We start from the raw sequence: 16,799 nt of genomic DNA, 5'->3' as shown, positions 1-16,799 counted from the left end.
AACGAACGAGGGGTGTATTATGACCCATACTTAGCCTGCGGTTGGCTAACCGGAACCTGACGAAGCGTGTGGTGTAATAATGGTTGTGTTGGTAATGAAATAAACCAGAATTTGGTAACTTTTGTTGCAATACAGTTTTTTTTTTCTGGTAGAATGTTAGTCAGCTGTTTGTTTGTATTGTGATTCGGAATGTTTACAGCTGCAGTAAAGAAATATGCCGCGAACTTTATCTTGCAACAGATATAATTAAATTAACCAAAAACTACTTCGACGTCAAACCTGCTTTGTATTAAACCATAAAATTACAATTTAATATTCAAAACCGTGTGTTTTCAACTTTACTCTTGTATTGAAACTCATGATTTTGTTAGGTTATATATTAAGCCAAAACTAACGAAGTAATTCTATACAAACAAATAAATAGGGATGACATTTTTGCTAGAGAACACTTATTTCTTTCATAAATTTATTTCATAATCAAATCATATAGACCCTGTTTCGGGAAAATACTTGTCGATTTTCATTTCACTGGTGTAGGTTTCATTTTTGTACTAATAGTTTCGTATCACGTATCCAAATTAATCCGATCCTGATGGAATTAGTTTGTGGTATAGGATGATTGCTGTTTTAATTTAGTAGGTCGAGAAATCCTAGACATATTCACTGGTGAAATAATTATGATTGTAAAATGTATACGAAAGAAATACATTTTTACAAGACCTGACATAATTTGTTTGTATCATGATATGTTAGGTATTTTGAGTTATGTACAGGATTTTTCAACATTCTAAATTAAAACAGCAAGTCTAATGTAAAACAAGATCAACATATAAAGGGTCATGCCGATAGGATCAAGGGATAAACTTGGATACGGGAAACAGAATAATTCCAGTGCTGTTTTCGTTATACACTTGCGTGGCAGGTAGATAATAAGTAGCTACCTAAAGGTTTGTAAGATAGGGAAGGGATAATTGGGTAACATTTATTTTCACATTCAATTGTATTCATTGAATTAGAACCACGTCTGAAGTCGTATGAAGTGCATTTCATTCCCGGCATATGTCCACTGTATTACGAATAAAAATTCACACATACAACTTCCACGAAAACACGCATTTTATAGGTAATAATAACCCTCGTTTTGCAATTTTAAAATTCACTTATTTACACATATTCTTAAGCAGGAACATTTAAGTTTATATACATTGCATAGGTTTATGTACTTCGTGATCAATTAAAGTCAAATAATAATACACGACTCGACGAGAATAGAAAAGCGTGACTACACTTTCATGTCATGTAATTTTTAATAAAACTTTGACGAATACGGCGAAGCATTTTATATTTAGTAATAAATTATTCCATCGCATCCTGCAAATATTCAATAGAATTCCTCAAATAGTCATCATCACTATCAACAACTAACCTCGCCTGATACATCGCCATTTTATTTTCTGTCGCTTAGCCTCCGGTTAAGCAGCTAGCGGCCGGTTCATCCACCCGCTAGGTTAGCCGGAACTTTAACTGGAAGGTAGACGTTAACAGGGAGTCATAAAACCAAAATAAGAGCTAGCCTGCGGTTAAATTTTAGCCGGAACTTTAGCCGGAGGTCATAAAACCGGCTCCTAGAGCAGCCACTGGAGTGATGAATAAGAACTAACAAAGACAAGCTGTTCTTGGAACGAGTACCGATATTGTGACGGGAATTTAGGAAGTGAAATCCTTTAGCTAGATACAATAGGGAGTTTGAATGTAACATCTAAAAAAAATTCATAATTGAAGGTCTCAAATGATTCCAAAACCAAAATAAAAATGAGGGTATCACAAATATGTAATGCGAGCCTTCATCTTTAAAGAAAATTATTTCCTCGAAGTTACCGCTATTTTTAATGCATAGGAGAATTAAAAAATCCATATTGGAGCTACAGATATAATATTTGGTACAGATATTTATTATTGCCAGTTAAAATTTTTTTTGAAAATCATATATATACCTATAATTTAAAAAAAATTCTCACGATGATTAAAAATTTTCAAAATATTTTGTTTTATTTATTTATACATTTACTAAATGCCGGCCAACAGACATAGTTCAAAGTAGGCTGGCGTACACAATTCTAAAACAAATACAAATCCAAACAATATAAACATGGAAAAAAAAGGATAAAAAGGAAAAATAAAGAAACAAAAAGGGAAGAAAACGTGAAGTGTAGACGCGGATTTCCAAGCAATCATACACAACAGTTTGAAAATACTACTGCTACTACTACTAAAAAAATTAACATAAAGGAATACAATCATAAATTCGGATTCAAGATACACGTACTCATAAAATATCATCTATGGAAATTAATGATTTATATTACTACAAGTAAATTAAAATATTTTTACATGATATTGTATTATTAAGTCATTAATACTAATTTTATGAGGATTTATTAAAAGGATCAAACGCTTTACTACAGTTATTAGTACTAGCCACACAATGCATGAGCAATTTATATGACCGTGGTGAGGTAAATATCTCATTGTTCCTGTGAGTGCAGGCTGACAACCAGCCATGGCAAGTGAGAGTGGCTGGTTGCATAGCTTCAGGTGGGTGTGGTGCGTGATTGTAATTCGCAAGGAAGGATCCAAATGAAAGACTACAAAACTACTAAAGACTACAAAACGCATATGTTGAAGTGGTTTTCGAGAGGTGGCGCTTCATACTTGTTACTTCTAACTCGACATGTTTGTTTGTTTTTTTAATTTTCTGCCCAGTTCCAGATATTTAGTAAGAAATATTTATAATACATGAAAAAGTGTTTAATACATTAACCAACACCGTAAATACGTAACGTTAGTTTACAGTGAGCGAGCAGGAAAAACGTCCAATCATGAATATTTTCTTGATATTTTAAGAATGCCAATCAATGTGTAGAACATTTATGACACAAGAATTAGCATTAAAAAGTAATTCTCAATACTTTAACAGTAATACATGCGGAAAAAAGGCAGTGAATCGAAGTAACTGCATGAAAATGCAATAACCCAACTTGGAGGGTGCAGCAGACCTTGCACATGCACATGGAGATTATTGCACGTCGTTTATGATCCAGTAGAAATAGGTGTAAATAGTTTATTAGTTTATGTCCACAACATCAAACCTTGCGTGGGGGGAAGTCAAGTACTATAAGACTCAAAAGACGTTGAAAAGGCTGTTTGGTTCACACAATTTGAAAAAAATGTAAAACTAAGAAATGTGCGCTGATCGCAATTCAGTATCCAAGTGCACAACGTTATGTAATTAATAAGAGATTCTGCCGCATTGTGCTCCAATCTTACAGTAGAGCAATGTGAGTGTTTTGTTCAACATAGCAACACCACGCGTTTTATTACACTTAGAATTGCTCTGTGCATGAAAGCAATAAACATATGACAGTGGTGGAAGAGAATACACGATAGTGAATTTGGCCGTGTGCATAGTTTGCGGTGAGCGTGACCATAAAATAAAAAGCCTGGGACTGAGTGAAGCCTGCTATGTCAAAGGCTTCTCAAGGCTGAAGAAATATTTTTTTTTAAATGTTACCACATAAGATAAGCTCTAGCGACCATCCAGATGTGGAAAAACAGAAAAGTAACTTCGAGTCACTACGACGCAATTAGTAAACAACAATAGTGAACGTTTCTCTTACTTTTCACAAGAGAATTCACGATAAAAATCATCTATCGCAGATGGCGCAGTGGCCAACGGGCTCAGCTCGCACCACAAAATGGTCGCCGCGGTGGTCGAGAGCTCACATCACTCGTCTTCCACCTCGGCGAGGTTCATTCCCGGATTTTCCACAACCGGGAAATGTGGCGGACGTTTCCGCGAGATGCTGGGCTTCCCTCCCCCCCCCCTCTTCCGTGCATTCCAGCCAGACTCCATATCTTCTACCTTCGCTGTACGTAATGACGACAGTGTCGGTATCGATCACGCAGAACTCGGAGGGTTCCGTCCGACCATCCTGATGTCGGTTTACCATGGTCGTCGATTCCTTCTCCGACATCCTGTCGCTTGTCGCCGTTCCTACCGACCTAGTTGTGCGCGAGGCTGGTTACATGGACATGCTCGCGGGTAAGAGAGGTACGAGGAAGTGTGTAAGCGACTGCACGAGCATGCAAGCTCGCGCCCGTGTGTCGGCAGCCTCGGGAGGGGTCGTGACGAACATCCGGCTGCAGCACACGCTGTTCCCCGTGGCGCAGCTCGAGTCCGGGCCGCCCCCGCCCCCGCCCCCGCCCCCGGAGGCGGTCGCGAGGCGGCCAGCGCAAGGCAGCTCGCCGCAGACCGGCCACGGCGGCGGCGGCGGCGGCCAGAACCATGTGAGTCCAGGTAAGAGCCTTCTCCCTGCCACTCAGCTCGAGATCACAGCCGTGCCAGAGCGGCGACTCTGCCGCATTCTTGAAGGCCGCTAGTAGTATACTTTGGTATGTCCTGGGACACGGGTTCTGGGTGAGGAGCCGATGAGCCGTGGAGCCTGCTGATTGCTCTGACGTCACGGCGGCAATCTTGGATGGCATTTAAATTGACAAAGTCGACGGTATCCAAGATGGCAGCCTCCAGTTGAACAAAAATAAAATCAAGAGCGATGCTGGTGATCTCTAGGAACAAACAGCAGAAACAAAGTCGATGTATCCAAGATGGTGGTCTCCAGCGGGACAGAAAAAAAATCGTTATGGTGGCCGTGACGAAAATTTCATCATGAGTGAGTCGGGCACTCGATTTAAAGATGGTGGATCCAATATGGCGGATTCAAGATGGCCGCCGGGGTCAGGTCATGGTCAAAGGTAAAGGTTAAATGTCAAGGTCAATGCCATCCAAGATGGCCGCCGTGACGTCAGAGCAATCAGCAGGCTCCACGGCTCATCGGATCTACACCCAGAACCCGTGTCCCAGGACATACCAAAGTATACTACTGCCGGTATATATTTTATATACAGTAAGAGGGCATTTGAGACAAGTTGTAAGAATCTGCTCTACAGACCAGTGTACTTTCGTTAGCGCGCAAAAAACGTACACTTATTTATGATTTAATACATTAAATTATTTTGAAATTAAAAGTTGCAAAATTTATCAAAATCTGTTACATAACGTTTGCAACAGAAAAATATAATACAGCACAATGGGTAGAGAGATAATTATAGGCATATATGAACAGAATTACCTGGTATCGCCCGGGCTTTTTCCAGTATAAAGATTTTTTTTAGAGAGAGATAGATTGTGAATTCGAGTACCAAAATATATTTCAGTTTAGAAATTTCAACTACCTGTGGATTAAGGATGGGAGTAGTTTTTTTTTCACACTCAGATGTAAACAGAAATATTTTCCTTATTTTAAAGGTCAAGTGTAAAACATTTAATTAAGAAATACCAAAATTCTTTTTACAGTTGAGGGTGTAGGATGGGGTGGTTTTTCGAAATCTTATGTTTGCAGTAATCTTGAAGACTTTTTTTTCTTCAAATTATGATGTATACAGAAATTTTTTTCATGTGTGCTAAATTTCATCAAAAAGTACGAACATTTTGCTTAATGATGTAAAAAAGGGAAAGGGGTGGTTTTTCTAAGTCTAATATCGAAATTTATTTTCCTCGTTTTCCTAACTCAGTTCTGGACAGTAATTTTGTACAAGTGTGCAAAGTTTCAATAGATGTTCCAAAATTTAGCAATAAGTGTTGGATATTGGGTGGTTGTTTGAAATCTAATATTGACAGATATCTTCCTCTTTTTTTCTAAATCAGATGTAGAAGATAATATTAATCTTACATTGAACGTTAGTTGTGCAAAATTTCACCATTAAGTACCAAAATTACATTTTATATAGTAATGGATATGGTTATTATAAATATTATGTAGAAGTGACATTCTTCTGTTTTGAATGTCAAATGTGTAAATTTAATCAAGCTCGGAAAAACACTGTGGGTTTCTATGAAACAAACAAACATGCAAATAATATAAACCCTTATTTATATGCATGTATATACATATATTCACATATTACCAATCAATTATTTCATTTTTATAAGATTTATTTTAATTTTAAGTAAAAATAAAGATACTATGCCTAACTAGTGTAAACACTAAAGAAACGGACTGAGCTATGTATTAAAAGTTAATATACTCTTTTGTTAAACAATTAACAAGTAATAATATATTTTTTTCTTAAACTTTAGTGTTAAAATAAAATAATAAGTTGTATAAAAATAATTTTAAAATATACTATGACGGGAATCGACCATAGAAACCAGTGGTCCAATTTCACGCACTTAAAATATTTTGATGTTTGGCTCATTTGTGATTTTTTAATCAGCGACGAGCTAAATATCGTTGACTTCGACTTTTTTTGGTGATTAATGTTGACACAGTTTCACAAGCATGCCTTGCCCCGCTCGAACCTAGAACCTCTCGCATCGCAAGCCGTCACGCGTCTGACTGCGCCAAGGAGGTAGGCACCACGCAGTGCACACCACAGTATCAAACCAGAGTTATTAGATTATCAACCAATTAATACCACGATTATAACGTATTTTAAAATTCATGGTTATTTCATTTTTGTGACTATTAAATTTTACATAAACTGTATTCCGGAATAGTTTTGCTACCATAAAGTTTCATTTGGCACACCAATACGCTCGGTAAGTTCTCCGATGTTAACGTAAGCAATTATATACAGGTTAATACCACCACACGTGATAGGCTTTTCAGACTATTGCAGCACGTGGGTATAGCAGAAAAGTTCATGCGCTATAGAGTGCATCATGTTAAACTTCCGTCAATTGTGAGTGCGCACTTCATTGCATTTGCTTTGCTCACCAAAATTTCACCCTCACCGCATCTAAAAAAATATAACTTCAAGAATCTTTAGGAAAATGTACCCGTAAAATGTAAAATGTATCCCTCAAGAAAACAGAAAAAAAAAGACTGTACTGAAATGAAAACCGACAGTAAAGATAAACTCTAAGCAAACTAAAAACGCCGGCGGCGCTAGTGGCCAAGGTCAACAGCAGAAATACACCCGAAAACATCTGAAAACGAGCTGCTCACTTTGTGCCGGATTACAGAATTTTCTGAAACAAAGCATTTATTTTTAGAGATCACTCATTGTACTAACAAAACAGTAAACAGTGTAAAGTTTAACGCTTTTAATGCACGAAAATATACATGTTATCATTGGCAATGTTTCTGCCAGTCCCACAATGACGCGCACAAACACCAAAGTGGACCGCAATGTCCGAGCTCCCGACCCCAGCATGGTTGAAACTTCCTGACCCGAAAAACTCTTCTTCCTGGACAATCCTTCTAGTCCTGTACTGAACGTGCATGCTTTAATGCTTGCACTATTTAACCCCACATGAACGAGCCAGGGTTTCCCCTGTGTCTGTGCAGGTTTTACCTGGGCCCAACCTAACTAGTTATAGCCTAGATCTAAGATAGGTGAGTTAGTCATGGAATCAATGGCTGTCGTGGCTAGCCAATCCCCGAACAACGCACATGATGCATGCTACCCTCTCTGCATGGCTTACATCCAGCATTATTAGGCGTATAGGCTTCTGGATGAGACGCACCTAGAGTCTTCCCTAACCCAGACCCCTCCCAAACAAATACACTTAGTTTTAGCTAGGTTAGGTAAAAAAAAAGAAAATCAATATTTTAAGTTTACGTTTAATGGACACTTTTAATATCAACTGCATCGATTAGAAGATCAGTCACAACTGATACTTAGTAGGAGCGTTTTGGATTATTTTTATAGCCATTCCAAGGTCGTCTGTGGAAAGCCGATCAGATGGTCTCCTTTCTTTTTTCGCGTGTCAGCCATTCACAGGAGGTTTCCTTCTATTAGGCCTTGTTCATTTGTCAGCCAATTACATCTATGGCCTCTTCCAACTAGCTGTCATGTGTCACGATGATGCCTGCTGGACTGCAGAGTGAAAAGAAGGTGAATTCCCACAACTTTGACGTGGCTTAACACGCAGAAGCCAAAATAGCTTTCGAGAAACAGTCACGAGGCCTGCAAGCATTAAGCATTAACATTATCGAACCCATTAAGTGTTATTTTTGTTTGTGTTTGAAAACGTACATGTTTTTTTTCGTAGGTAGTAACAGTTTGAAAACACAATTATGTCTTTAAAGTATCCAGGAAAATATGACTAAATATGATAACTGCAGCTGTGATATTGCATATTTTAAGGTTAATGTTTTTAAAGGATATAAAATGAAAAAAAAAATAATTTTAAGAATTTTTGGGCTTTACGAATTACCTTGTCTCAACTAGTATTATTTGTAGTTCCCGCGTTTACCAAGTTAAGCTTGATGTGTATATCGGATAGAAGATTTTGTTGGGCACACACTTAGAGACACACACACACGCTGGCATAAAAATTTAAATAACATTTAAAAAACTAAATTTAATCTACGATTATGAACTTGTCACACATACATAACAGATCCTCTCTTACGGTCAATTATGTTTGTTCTCAGACCAGTGCGGTAGACCAGTGGTTCCCAACTTGCTGGTAATGAATGGACTGGAACCAAAGAGAGGGGAGTGGCCGTGGTTGTCTGCTCTTTTCATGATGGACTCTACGAGTGGCCTCTTTGTCTTCCACTGCAGTGGAACATTGATCAACCACAAACACGTTGTCACAGGTAAGACATGTTTTAACACATAGAGCCAAATTGAAATTTCATTTAAAAAAAAATCTATTATGAGTGTTACAGATGTAGTACACGAGAAATCGCCTTGAGTTATGATTGAGAATTTCTTAGTTGTTTTGTTTCAGGGTGAAGTTTTTAAATAGTTTTTTTACTTCTTTAAATATTTTAAGGAACCACCATAAGAACTAACATAAAACGATTTTATTAGTAGAAGTAGCTAATACCGAGAAAAATATAAAAATATGACTAGCCACGATGGTAGTGCGCCTATCAGGCTACACTAGCACAACTGCGAACCACTGTGCAGGATTGCGGATGGAAAAAAAAAATACGAAAGTGCCCGAAGATTGTCGATGAGGTCCCGATCTTAGGAATCCAGAAACGAAAACGTCTGAACATGGCCGAATACTGACGATTTACAAGCCACTACAAGAATCCACCACAAATTCGTAGTTCCATAAGAGTAACACTGCACCAGAATTGGCTATTATATACTACTCAGTTTAGTTTTTTTCGCAATTATGTTTGAGTGTAATTGTTATAATTGTTCTAGCCGCCCACTGCGTCAAGTACCGCGAGCGAGTTGAGCTGACCACTGAGACGCTTGTCGTGTACTTGGGAAAGTACAACTTGGAGCAAGTGGTTGAAAAGGAATCAGTTTATTCAGAGGTAAATATTTCCACTCTCATCTACTGGACAGGCGATTTCAGAGTGACTTCAAGTTATTGCGTTACCAAACGAGGTGGTTCAGTAATTTAACATAGGACCAAGCATTCCAGACGACTAGGTTTTGAATTCCGGTCCAGCCATTTTGATTTAAGTTTTTTTTTGTTTCCCGTAATTCCTCCAGGAAAGCCCTCGGATGGTTTCTCTCAAACTTCAGCTGCCGATTACTACACAAGTTCCTTGATATGTGTCGTGTTATCCGCCTCTTATTGCATAGATATTGTTTCTTTCTGAAATGTATTCTTTTAGTAGGTCATGAAACTAAGTTTTATGTTAAGATGTGATGTCTTTTCAGGTACTATTTACGAATTTCTTCTCAAAGGAACCTTTAGCCTGAAGAATCCTTAAAAATTTTATCTTAACGGACGTCAGTCTTTTTTTTTCTTTTTTTTTTCTTCAAATAGTTACAATGGCATATGCAGAATTTGTGAACGGATGAGTTGCTCGTGTCGTTTCATGCAACATTATGGCCTTTTAATACGTAAATATATAACGATACCCTTTGCTTAGCCAATCAACTACGGTTTGCGCCATTTTATCTTTATCTATTACAGTGAAAAGATTTAATTTAATAGGTAAAAATTTTAAATTGTCCAAAAATATGACGTGAGAAATGTGTAAATGCAAACAAATGAGTGCCAAAAAGTATTAAATTTTTATTTTATCCAGCATCGAAAGAATTTGGATATAGTTACATTGCTAGTATCTCACTGAATGAAATTTTTACAAATAAATGATTCTTAATGAAAGTTAAGGCTGCATCGGAAAAAGATATATAATACTCTGAAACAGCAAGGGTGAATTACTGTGGTGGTGGTCATGAAATTTTACCTTAAGCTTTATTTTTTTTAAAAATTGAAATATGACCTTCTGGGCGAAATTCTACCTTTAATTTATGTTTTAATTCAAATAAATTAAAAATTTTTGTGATGATTTTTTTTTCCTTTTTGTTTTTTGCTGTTCGTGATTCGTACGGTCACACCACACTAACGGCATTCATGTGTTCATGTTTTAAACCATTTTAAAAGTAACGTTCATTTTTTTTTAAAAGCATGCTTTTATGTTATGTGATAATGCGTTTGGTTTAAATGGTAAATACATACGAAAGACACGATACACAAAAACAAATGAAAGTAAACTTGCAGTTTTCGGTCACCCTTCGGACGTCGAACGACAGCAAATATTTTTTTTTTGCGCGCGTGGTGTTGCCGTAAGTGCGTGCTGATGGCGCAGCCGTGGTGACGTCATGCGCAGCGGAGGACGAGTTTTGTCACCGACGATACCAGTACGTCACTCAACCATCCTACGTGTGTTCGTTAGCTTCTGTTTTGGAGTTTTGGAACCACGCGCTCCCTACTGCCATATCCCACAGTCACCTCTTGAATGCTACCTGGTTGTCACACTGCTGCGTGGAGTTCAGTCGTTCGTCACACAATCCAAGGTGCGTCACAGTTTTGTGTCGAACACTCGTCAGTGAAAGAAATCTTGAGCACTATGTCAGAACAGCTACGTCTCTTTTGTTACATTAAGTAAATTAATATTTCTTTTTTTATCTTGAAACTTTTATCTTCTAGAAGACTCGCATTAACAGTACTGATCATTTCTCAAATTTTCAAATAAAAATAAATAACGATATTTCATAATTTTTAAAATTTATTTTATCGTCCTTTAGCAACTGAAGAATGATTCAAGTATTTTATCTTTAAATTTGAATTGTAGAGCCAATTGATACTGGTTTAAATATACATTTTTCTGATTATCGAATGCTTTCAGAAATTACGTTGATGTTTCTGGGAATTTTTTAATTCATAGTTTTAAAGAATGTTAATATGACAGTCATAAAGCTTAATAGAAAGAATACACACACATATAAAGACAAGTTTTGAATTCTTGCTGCGCCTTTTCGGACTTTCCCTACTCCAACCTCTGCTCCATTATTTTGCTTCTGCATGTCTCAGACTAAACAGAAAATAAATAATTTGATGCTTGCTGCAGCTAGAAGAAATACATCTGCATCCAGACTACGACTGGAAGAAATACGACGCTGATCTGGCAGTGCTGGTGCTCAAGACAGCCGTGAAATACAACTCGTACATTCAACCGATTTGTCTTTGGAATTTTTCTCCGGACCTCGATCCAATAGTGGGGAAACTCGGTACTGTAAGTACAAAAAAAAGTCAATTAACTTCCATTAATAAACTTAATACGATTCTTTCTATTTGTTTTTAATCTTATCGTAACCGCTCAATTTATAGATTAATTAATTATTAAAGTTTTGTTTAAAATAACTTTTTTTTAAATTTTCTGTTAATTAAATGTAACGACCTAGAAATAATAACGATATTATTTGTAAATGAAATGTAACTATTAATTGTCTTACTTCTTAAAAAATTTAATATATTATTTTTAATATGTAGTTTTTACCTATTATTTATTGATTATTTGTATTATTTACATATTAGTTTTTCAAAGTTAACTTACGTCAAACATGAACTCACAAGAGTCATCTTAAGAGCATTTACAAAATTGTCAAAAACTGTCTAAAGTCTAAACATAAATTGGAATCAGGCGTTCTTTTTTACGTTGGAGATACATTTATTCATAACTACGAATGAATTTTCGTGTGTTTTAGGTTTGTTATTGTTTGAAAATTATGTAATACAAGCTGTGCCCGCGACTTCGTCCGCGTGGAATAGTCTCTTTGGGTAGCATTTTTAATTATTTAGGCTAATTATTTTATAAATTAGACACATGCGTGTCTGCCCTTTCGGGTAAGCACACTTAGGCATATTTCCCCACCTACACCGCGCCGTACCACGCCGCGCTCCCCCCCCCTCCACCCCCCCCCCCCCCCCCCCCCCCCGGTGGCTGCACAGCGCTCATTGTGTACGGCGCGGTGCTTGGCAAGTTCCTTACTAGCGTTAACTTCAGTTTCACATTTTGTAATGACTCCGTAAATGTTACATCAGAAAGCTCTAATATTTTGTCTCTTGTCGCAAACTTATAAAACATTCACATAAACCTTACATATTTCCATAAAAACTTTCATCCCCTATTCCATATTGTTATTTTACACCCTTGAGGGTAAATCTTTTACAAACTTTGAATGTCATATTTATTTATATCGAATCAACAGCCTAAAAAATAAGTTTCAAGCTTCTAGCTCTAAAAATTACGATACTTCCATACAACTTTTCATCCCCCCCCCCCCCTTTAACAACCCTTACAACCCTTTTTTACGTTAAAAAGTAGCCTATGTCCTTTCTCAGGCTCTAGACTATCTGTGTACCAAATTTCATTTAAATCGGTTCAGTAGTTTTGGCGTGAAAGCGCGACAGACAGACAGAGTTACATATGCATTAATAATATTAAATAAGGATTAAATGTATTCTAGCAACGAACGAGCTTCTAGATGAAGACTGTGATTAATCATCTGAAGCTGACATGATTGAAGACTGTGATGCCACATCTGAGACTGACATCATTGAGGACTGCGTGGTTTTGTCACTTCTGTAACTTGACTGCTCTCATCGCAGTAGAGTAGTTTGCGACGAGACTCCTTCGCCCGTAGCGCATCTGAGGCTGACATGATCGAGGACTGCGTGGTTTTGTCACTTCTGTAACTTGACTGCTCTCATCGCAGTAGAGTGGTTTGCGACGAGATTCCTTCGCCCGTAGCGCATCTGAGGCTGACATGATCGAGGACTGCGTGGTTTTGTCACTTCTGTAACTTAACTGCTCTCATCGCAGTAGAGTGGTTTGCGACAAGACTCCTTCGCCCGTAGCGCGACATCTGAGGCTGACATGATCGAGGACTGCGTGGTTTTGTCACTTCTGTAACTTGACTGCTCTCATCGCAGTAGAGTGGTTTGCGACGAGATTCCTTCGCCCGTAGCGCATCTGAGGCTGACATGATCGAGGACTGCGTGGTTTTGTCACTTCTGTAACTTGACTGCTCTCATCGCAGTAGAGTGGTTTGCGACGAGATTCCTTCGCCCGTAGCGCATCTGAGGCTGACATGATCGAGGACTGCGTGGTTTTGTCACTTCTGTAACTTGACTGCTCTCATCGCAGTAGAGTGGTTTGCGACGAGATTCCTTCGCCCGTAGCGCATCTGAGGCTGACATGATCGAGGACTGCGTGGTTTTGTCACTTCTGTAACTTAACTGCTCTCATCGCAGTAGAGTGGTTTGCGACAAGACTCCTTCGCCCGTAGCGCGACATCTGAGGCTGACATGATCGAGGACTGCGTGGTTTTGTCACTTCTGTAACTTGACTGCTCTCATCGCAGTAGAGTGGTTTGCGACGAGATTCCTTCGCCCGTAGCGCATCTGAGGCTGACATGATCGAGGACTGCGTGGTTTTGTCACTTCTGTAACTTGACTGCTCTCATCGCAGTAGAGTGGTTTGCGACGAGATTCCTTCGCCCGTAGCGCATCTGAGGCTGACATGATCGAGGACTGCGTGGTTTTGTCACTTCTGTAACTTGACTGCTCTCATCGCAGTAGAGTGGTTTGCGACGAGATTCCTTCGCCCGTAGCGCATCTGAGGCTGACATGATCGAGGACTGCGTGGTTTTGTCACTTCTGTAACTTAACTGCTCTCATCGCAGTAGAGTGGTTTGCGACAAGACTCCTTCGCCCGTAGCGCGACATCTGGGGCTGACATGATCGAGGACTGCGTTGTTTTGTCACTTCTTTAACTTGACTGCTCTCACCTCAGTAGAGTGGTTTGCGACGAGACTCCTTCGCCCGTAGCGCGACATCTAGGGCTGACATGATCGAGGACTGCGTGGTTTTGTCACTTCTTTAACTTGACTGCTCTCATCGCAGTAGAGTGGTTTGCGACGAGACTCCTTCGCCCGTAGCGCGACATCTGAGGCTGACATGATCGAGGACTGCGTGGTATTGTCACTGCTGTCACCGCAGTAGAGTGGTTTGCGACGAGACTCCGCCCACAGCGCCGCGTGTGTGCGCAGGTGGTCGGCTGGGGTCGCGACGAGAAGGGCAACCAGGTGACCGCCACGCCGCGCATGGTGCGCATCCCCGTGGTCAGCCAGGAGGACTGCCTCCGCAGCCAGCCGGACTTCGTGCTGTTCACGTCGTCGCGAACACTCTGCGCCGGATTCAGGAACGGTAACGCTAGTTTATCAAATGAAACTTCTTCGGGCGCGATTGGGAGTAAAATTTCAAGCCCGAATATTGAATGCAAAGTTTTCGAGAAACATTGCGGTGAAAGGTTTTTTTTCCTAACCTAACAAAAACTAAGTAAATTATTTTTGAAAGATTTGTGCAATGGGAGTGCATGACTTGATGTAAGCTTTTGGGCACACGCCATTGCTTAGCACATATATGTCTGTAGAAGAAAACTACAAAAAAACACAAATGACAAAAAACACAAATTAAGAAAAAAATTGCTGTTGTCAGGATTTTTCTTTGTTTTTCTTTGTTTTGTTGACCATATTCCTGTTGTGGAGTATTGTGTGGCATTAAATCCTGACAGCAGCAATTTTTTGCTTAATTTGTGTTTTTTGTCATTTGTGTTTTTTTGTTAGTTTTCTTCTACAGACATACATGTGTTAAGCAATGGCGTATGTCCAAAAGCTTACATCAAGTCAAAAACTAAGTGTGTTTAGGAGGGTTCCGGGTCAGGGAGGGAGACTAAGTGCGTGCGTCTCAGGCCGAAGCCTATACGCTCTAATCATGCAGGTTTTTAACCATTGTTCTTCATTAAACCTGTTGAAACCAGTATAGCGTATTTCTAATCGCTCCCATTTAATTCGCTTTCAGCATTTATTTGTACAGTCAAGTTAGATGCACAGCAGTTAGTTAAAATAATTTGTGGATCGTGAACTTGACTTGTTTTCAGGTTCCGGACCGTGTAATGGCGACAGTGGAGGTGGTCTCGTCATTCCGATGGAAGACGGTCTCGGTTTACGGTGGTACCTGCGAGGTGTGGTTAGCCTTTCTCTTCTGGACAAGAGTGTTTATTCGTGCGACTTGAGTCAATATGTTGTCTATACTGACGTGGCAAAATACAGCGACTGGTTACATTCGTTTGCAAACTAATGTAATACAAATAATTGGAATACCAAATAAAACCAAATATAATAAATAAAATATTTTTGATTTTGTACATTATTGGAAACCTTAATAAATTATGAATAACACACATTTTAATGTCTGCACTTATATTTTTAATTTTTTTTTCCGTTTATACACTTTAAAGACAATATTATGCCTACACAAATTTATAGCAAATGAAAGAAATTTGCATTTGGTGATAAGGGATTCAGCTAAAACCTAAATTTAAAAAAAAATTAAAACATAGAAGTAGATGCCTGTGTAAATGAATTGTTTGTTAAATTATTAACAGTCATTTTATTTGCTACTGAACCAAAGGTGGCTAACTTTATAATACTAAAGATGTATTTAAAACTGTATAAATCTAAAATAATAAATATGTAGGTACTGTATTGTTATATTTTTCCTCCTCATTTATGAAACTTAGTTAAAAAGTGCTTCTTCTCTAAATATCGAATGGAATTATAGGTAATTAGTTACATTTCACGAGTCATATACAAAATGTCGCTCTGAGTCTAGGTTTACAGATGTGTCCTTGGCTGACGTCACAGCAGTCATACTGGATGATGTCAGAGCCATAACAAAATCACAACCGTCACATTGGATGACTTTTTACTTATAACACGGAAGTAGTATACAATAGTTCCTCTGAGCCCAGGGTTCCAGGTGAGGTGCCGACCACCATTTTTGATTGTGATATGACAGCCATCTTGAATGAACTTGACTTTTTGAGCTTTGGACTTGACATTTACACCAGCTGCTATCTTTGATATATTTATCCCTGCCATCATCTTGAATTCCGCCATATTGGATTCCACTATTTTGTTTCCTAAAACTTTCCGCCATTTTGGATTCTGCTATTTTGAATTATGAAGGTGTGTCAATCATATTGAAAATCTGTCATTATTAACCAAAAAATCTGAAAAAAAAAATTATTTAATAACAATTTTAATAAAATTTTAATAAAAACTGCACTTATGTCATGGATCTTGAAGTCCTTGGTTCGAACCCGGTGAGGACAAAAATAAATAATAGCTCCAATATGGTGGCTACTGCCATACTGACTCCCACCACTTATGGGAATGAATATATATATATTCTGCCAACCAGTATGACATCATGATGGCAATCTGGCATCCACTATATTTTTTTTTGTCTGCTAGCAGTTGCTGCCACCATATTGGTTTATATTTTACTCAATAGTGTACAGTAGTGCCAATTACCAAACTGTCAGCTGTCGTAGCATCCCCCATTTTTTCAGCCATTTTGGCCGCCATATTGAAAATCTGTAACCTAAAATTCGCAAAAATTT

General features: G+C 38.4%; 1 protein-coding gene across 3 annotated transcripts in view; it reads left to right on the top strand.

The window, feature by feature from the left end:
- LOC134528817 (serine protease gd-like) overlaps positions 1–15,883 on the top strand; it is a 33,266-nt gene extending 17,383 nt beyond the window's left edge. For 2 of the 3 annotated variants that reach the window (XM_063362479.1, XM_063362481.1), the window contains exons 4-9: positions 4,172–4,357; positions 8,502–8,669; positions 9,232–9,347; positions 11,400–11,564; positions 14,383–14,539; positions 15,273–15,483. In XM_063362479.1, coding sequence (XP_063218549.1) covers positions 4,172–4,357; positions 8,502–8,669; positions 9,232–9,347; positions 11,400–11,564; positions 14,383–14,539; positions 15,273–15,472 — 992 coding nt within the window. In that variant the 3' untranslated portion in view covers positions 15,473–15,483. Of the gene's footprint in view, positions 1–4,171; positions 4,358–8,501; positions 8,670–9,231; positions 9,348–11,399; positions 11,565–14,382; positions 14,540–15,272 lie in introns of all 3 variants that reach the window. The other variant, XM_063362480.1, reaches the window with a different exon arrangement.
- Positions 15,884–16,799: the final 916 nt, after the last annotated feature.

This window comes from Bacillus rossius, chromosome 2 (assembly GCF_032445375.1).
Source record: "Bacillus rossius redtenbacheri isolate Brsri chromosome 2, Brsri_v3, whole genome shotgun sequence".
NCBI classification, from domain to species: domain Eukaryota; kingdom Metazoa; phylum Arthropoda; class Insecta; order Phasmatodea; family Bacillidae; genus Bacillus; species Bacillus rossius.
The sequence above is the reverse complement of the archived record's forward strand: the minus strand, read 5'-3'. Positions and strand labels throughout refer to the sequence as shown.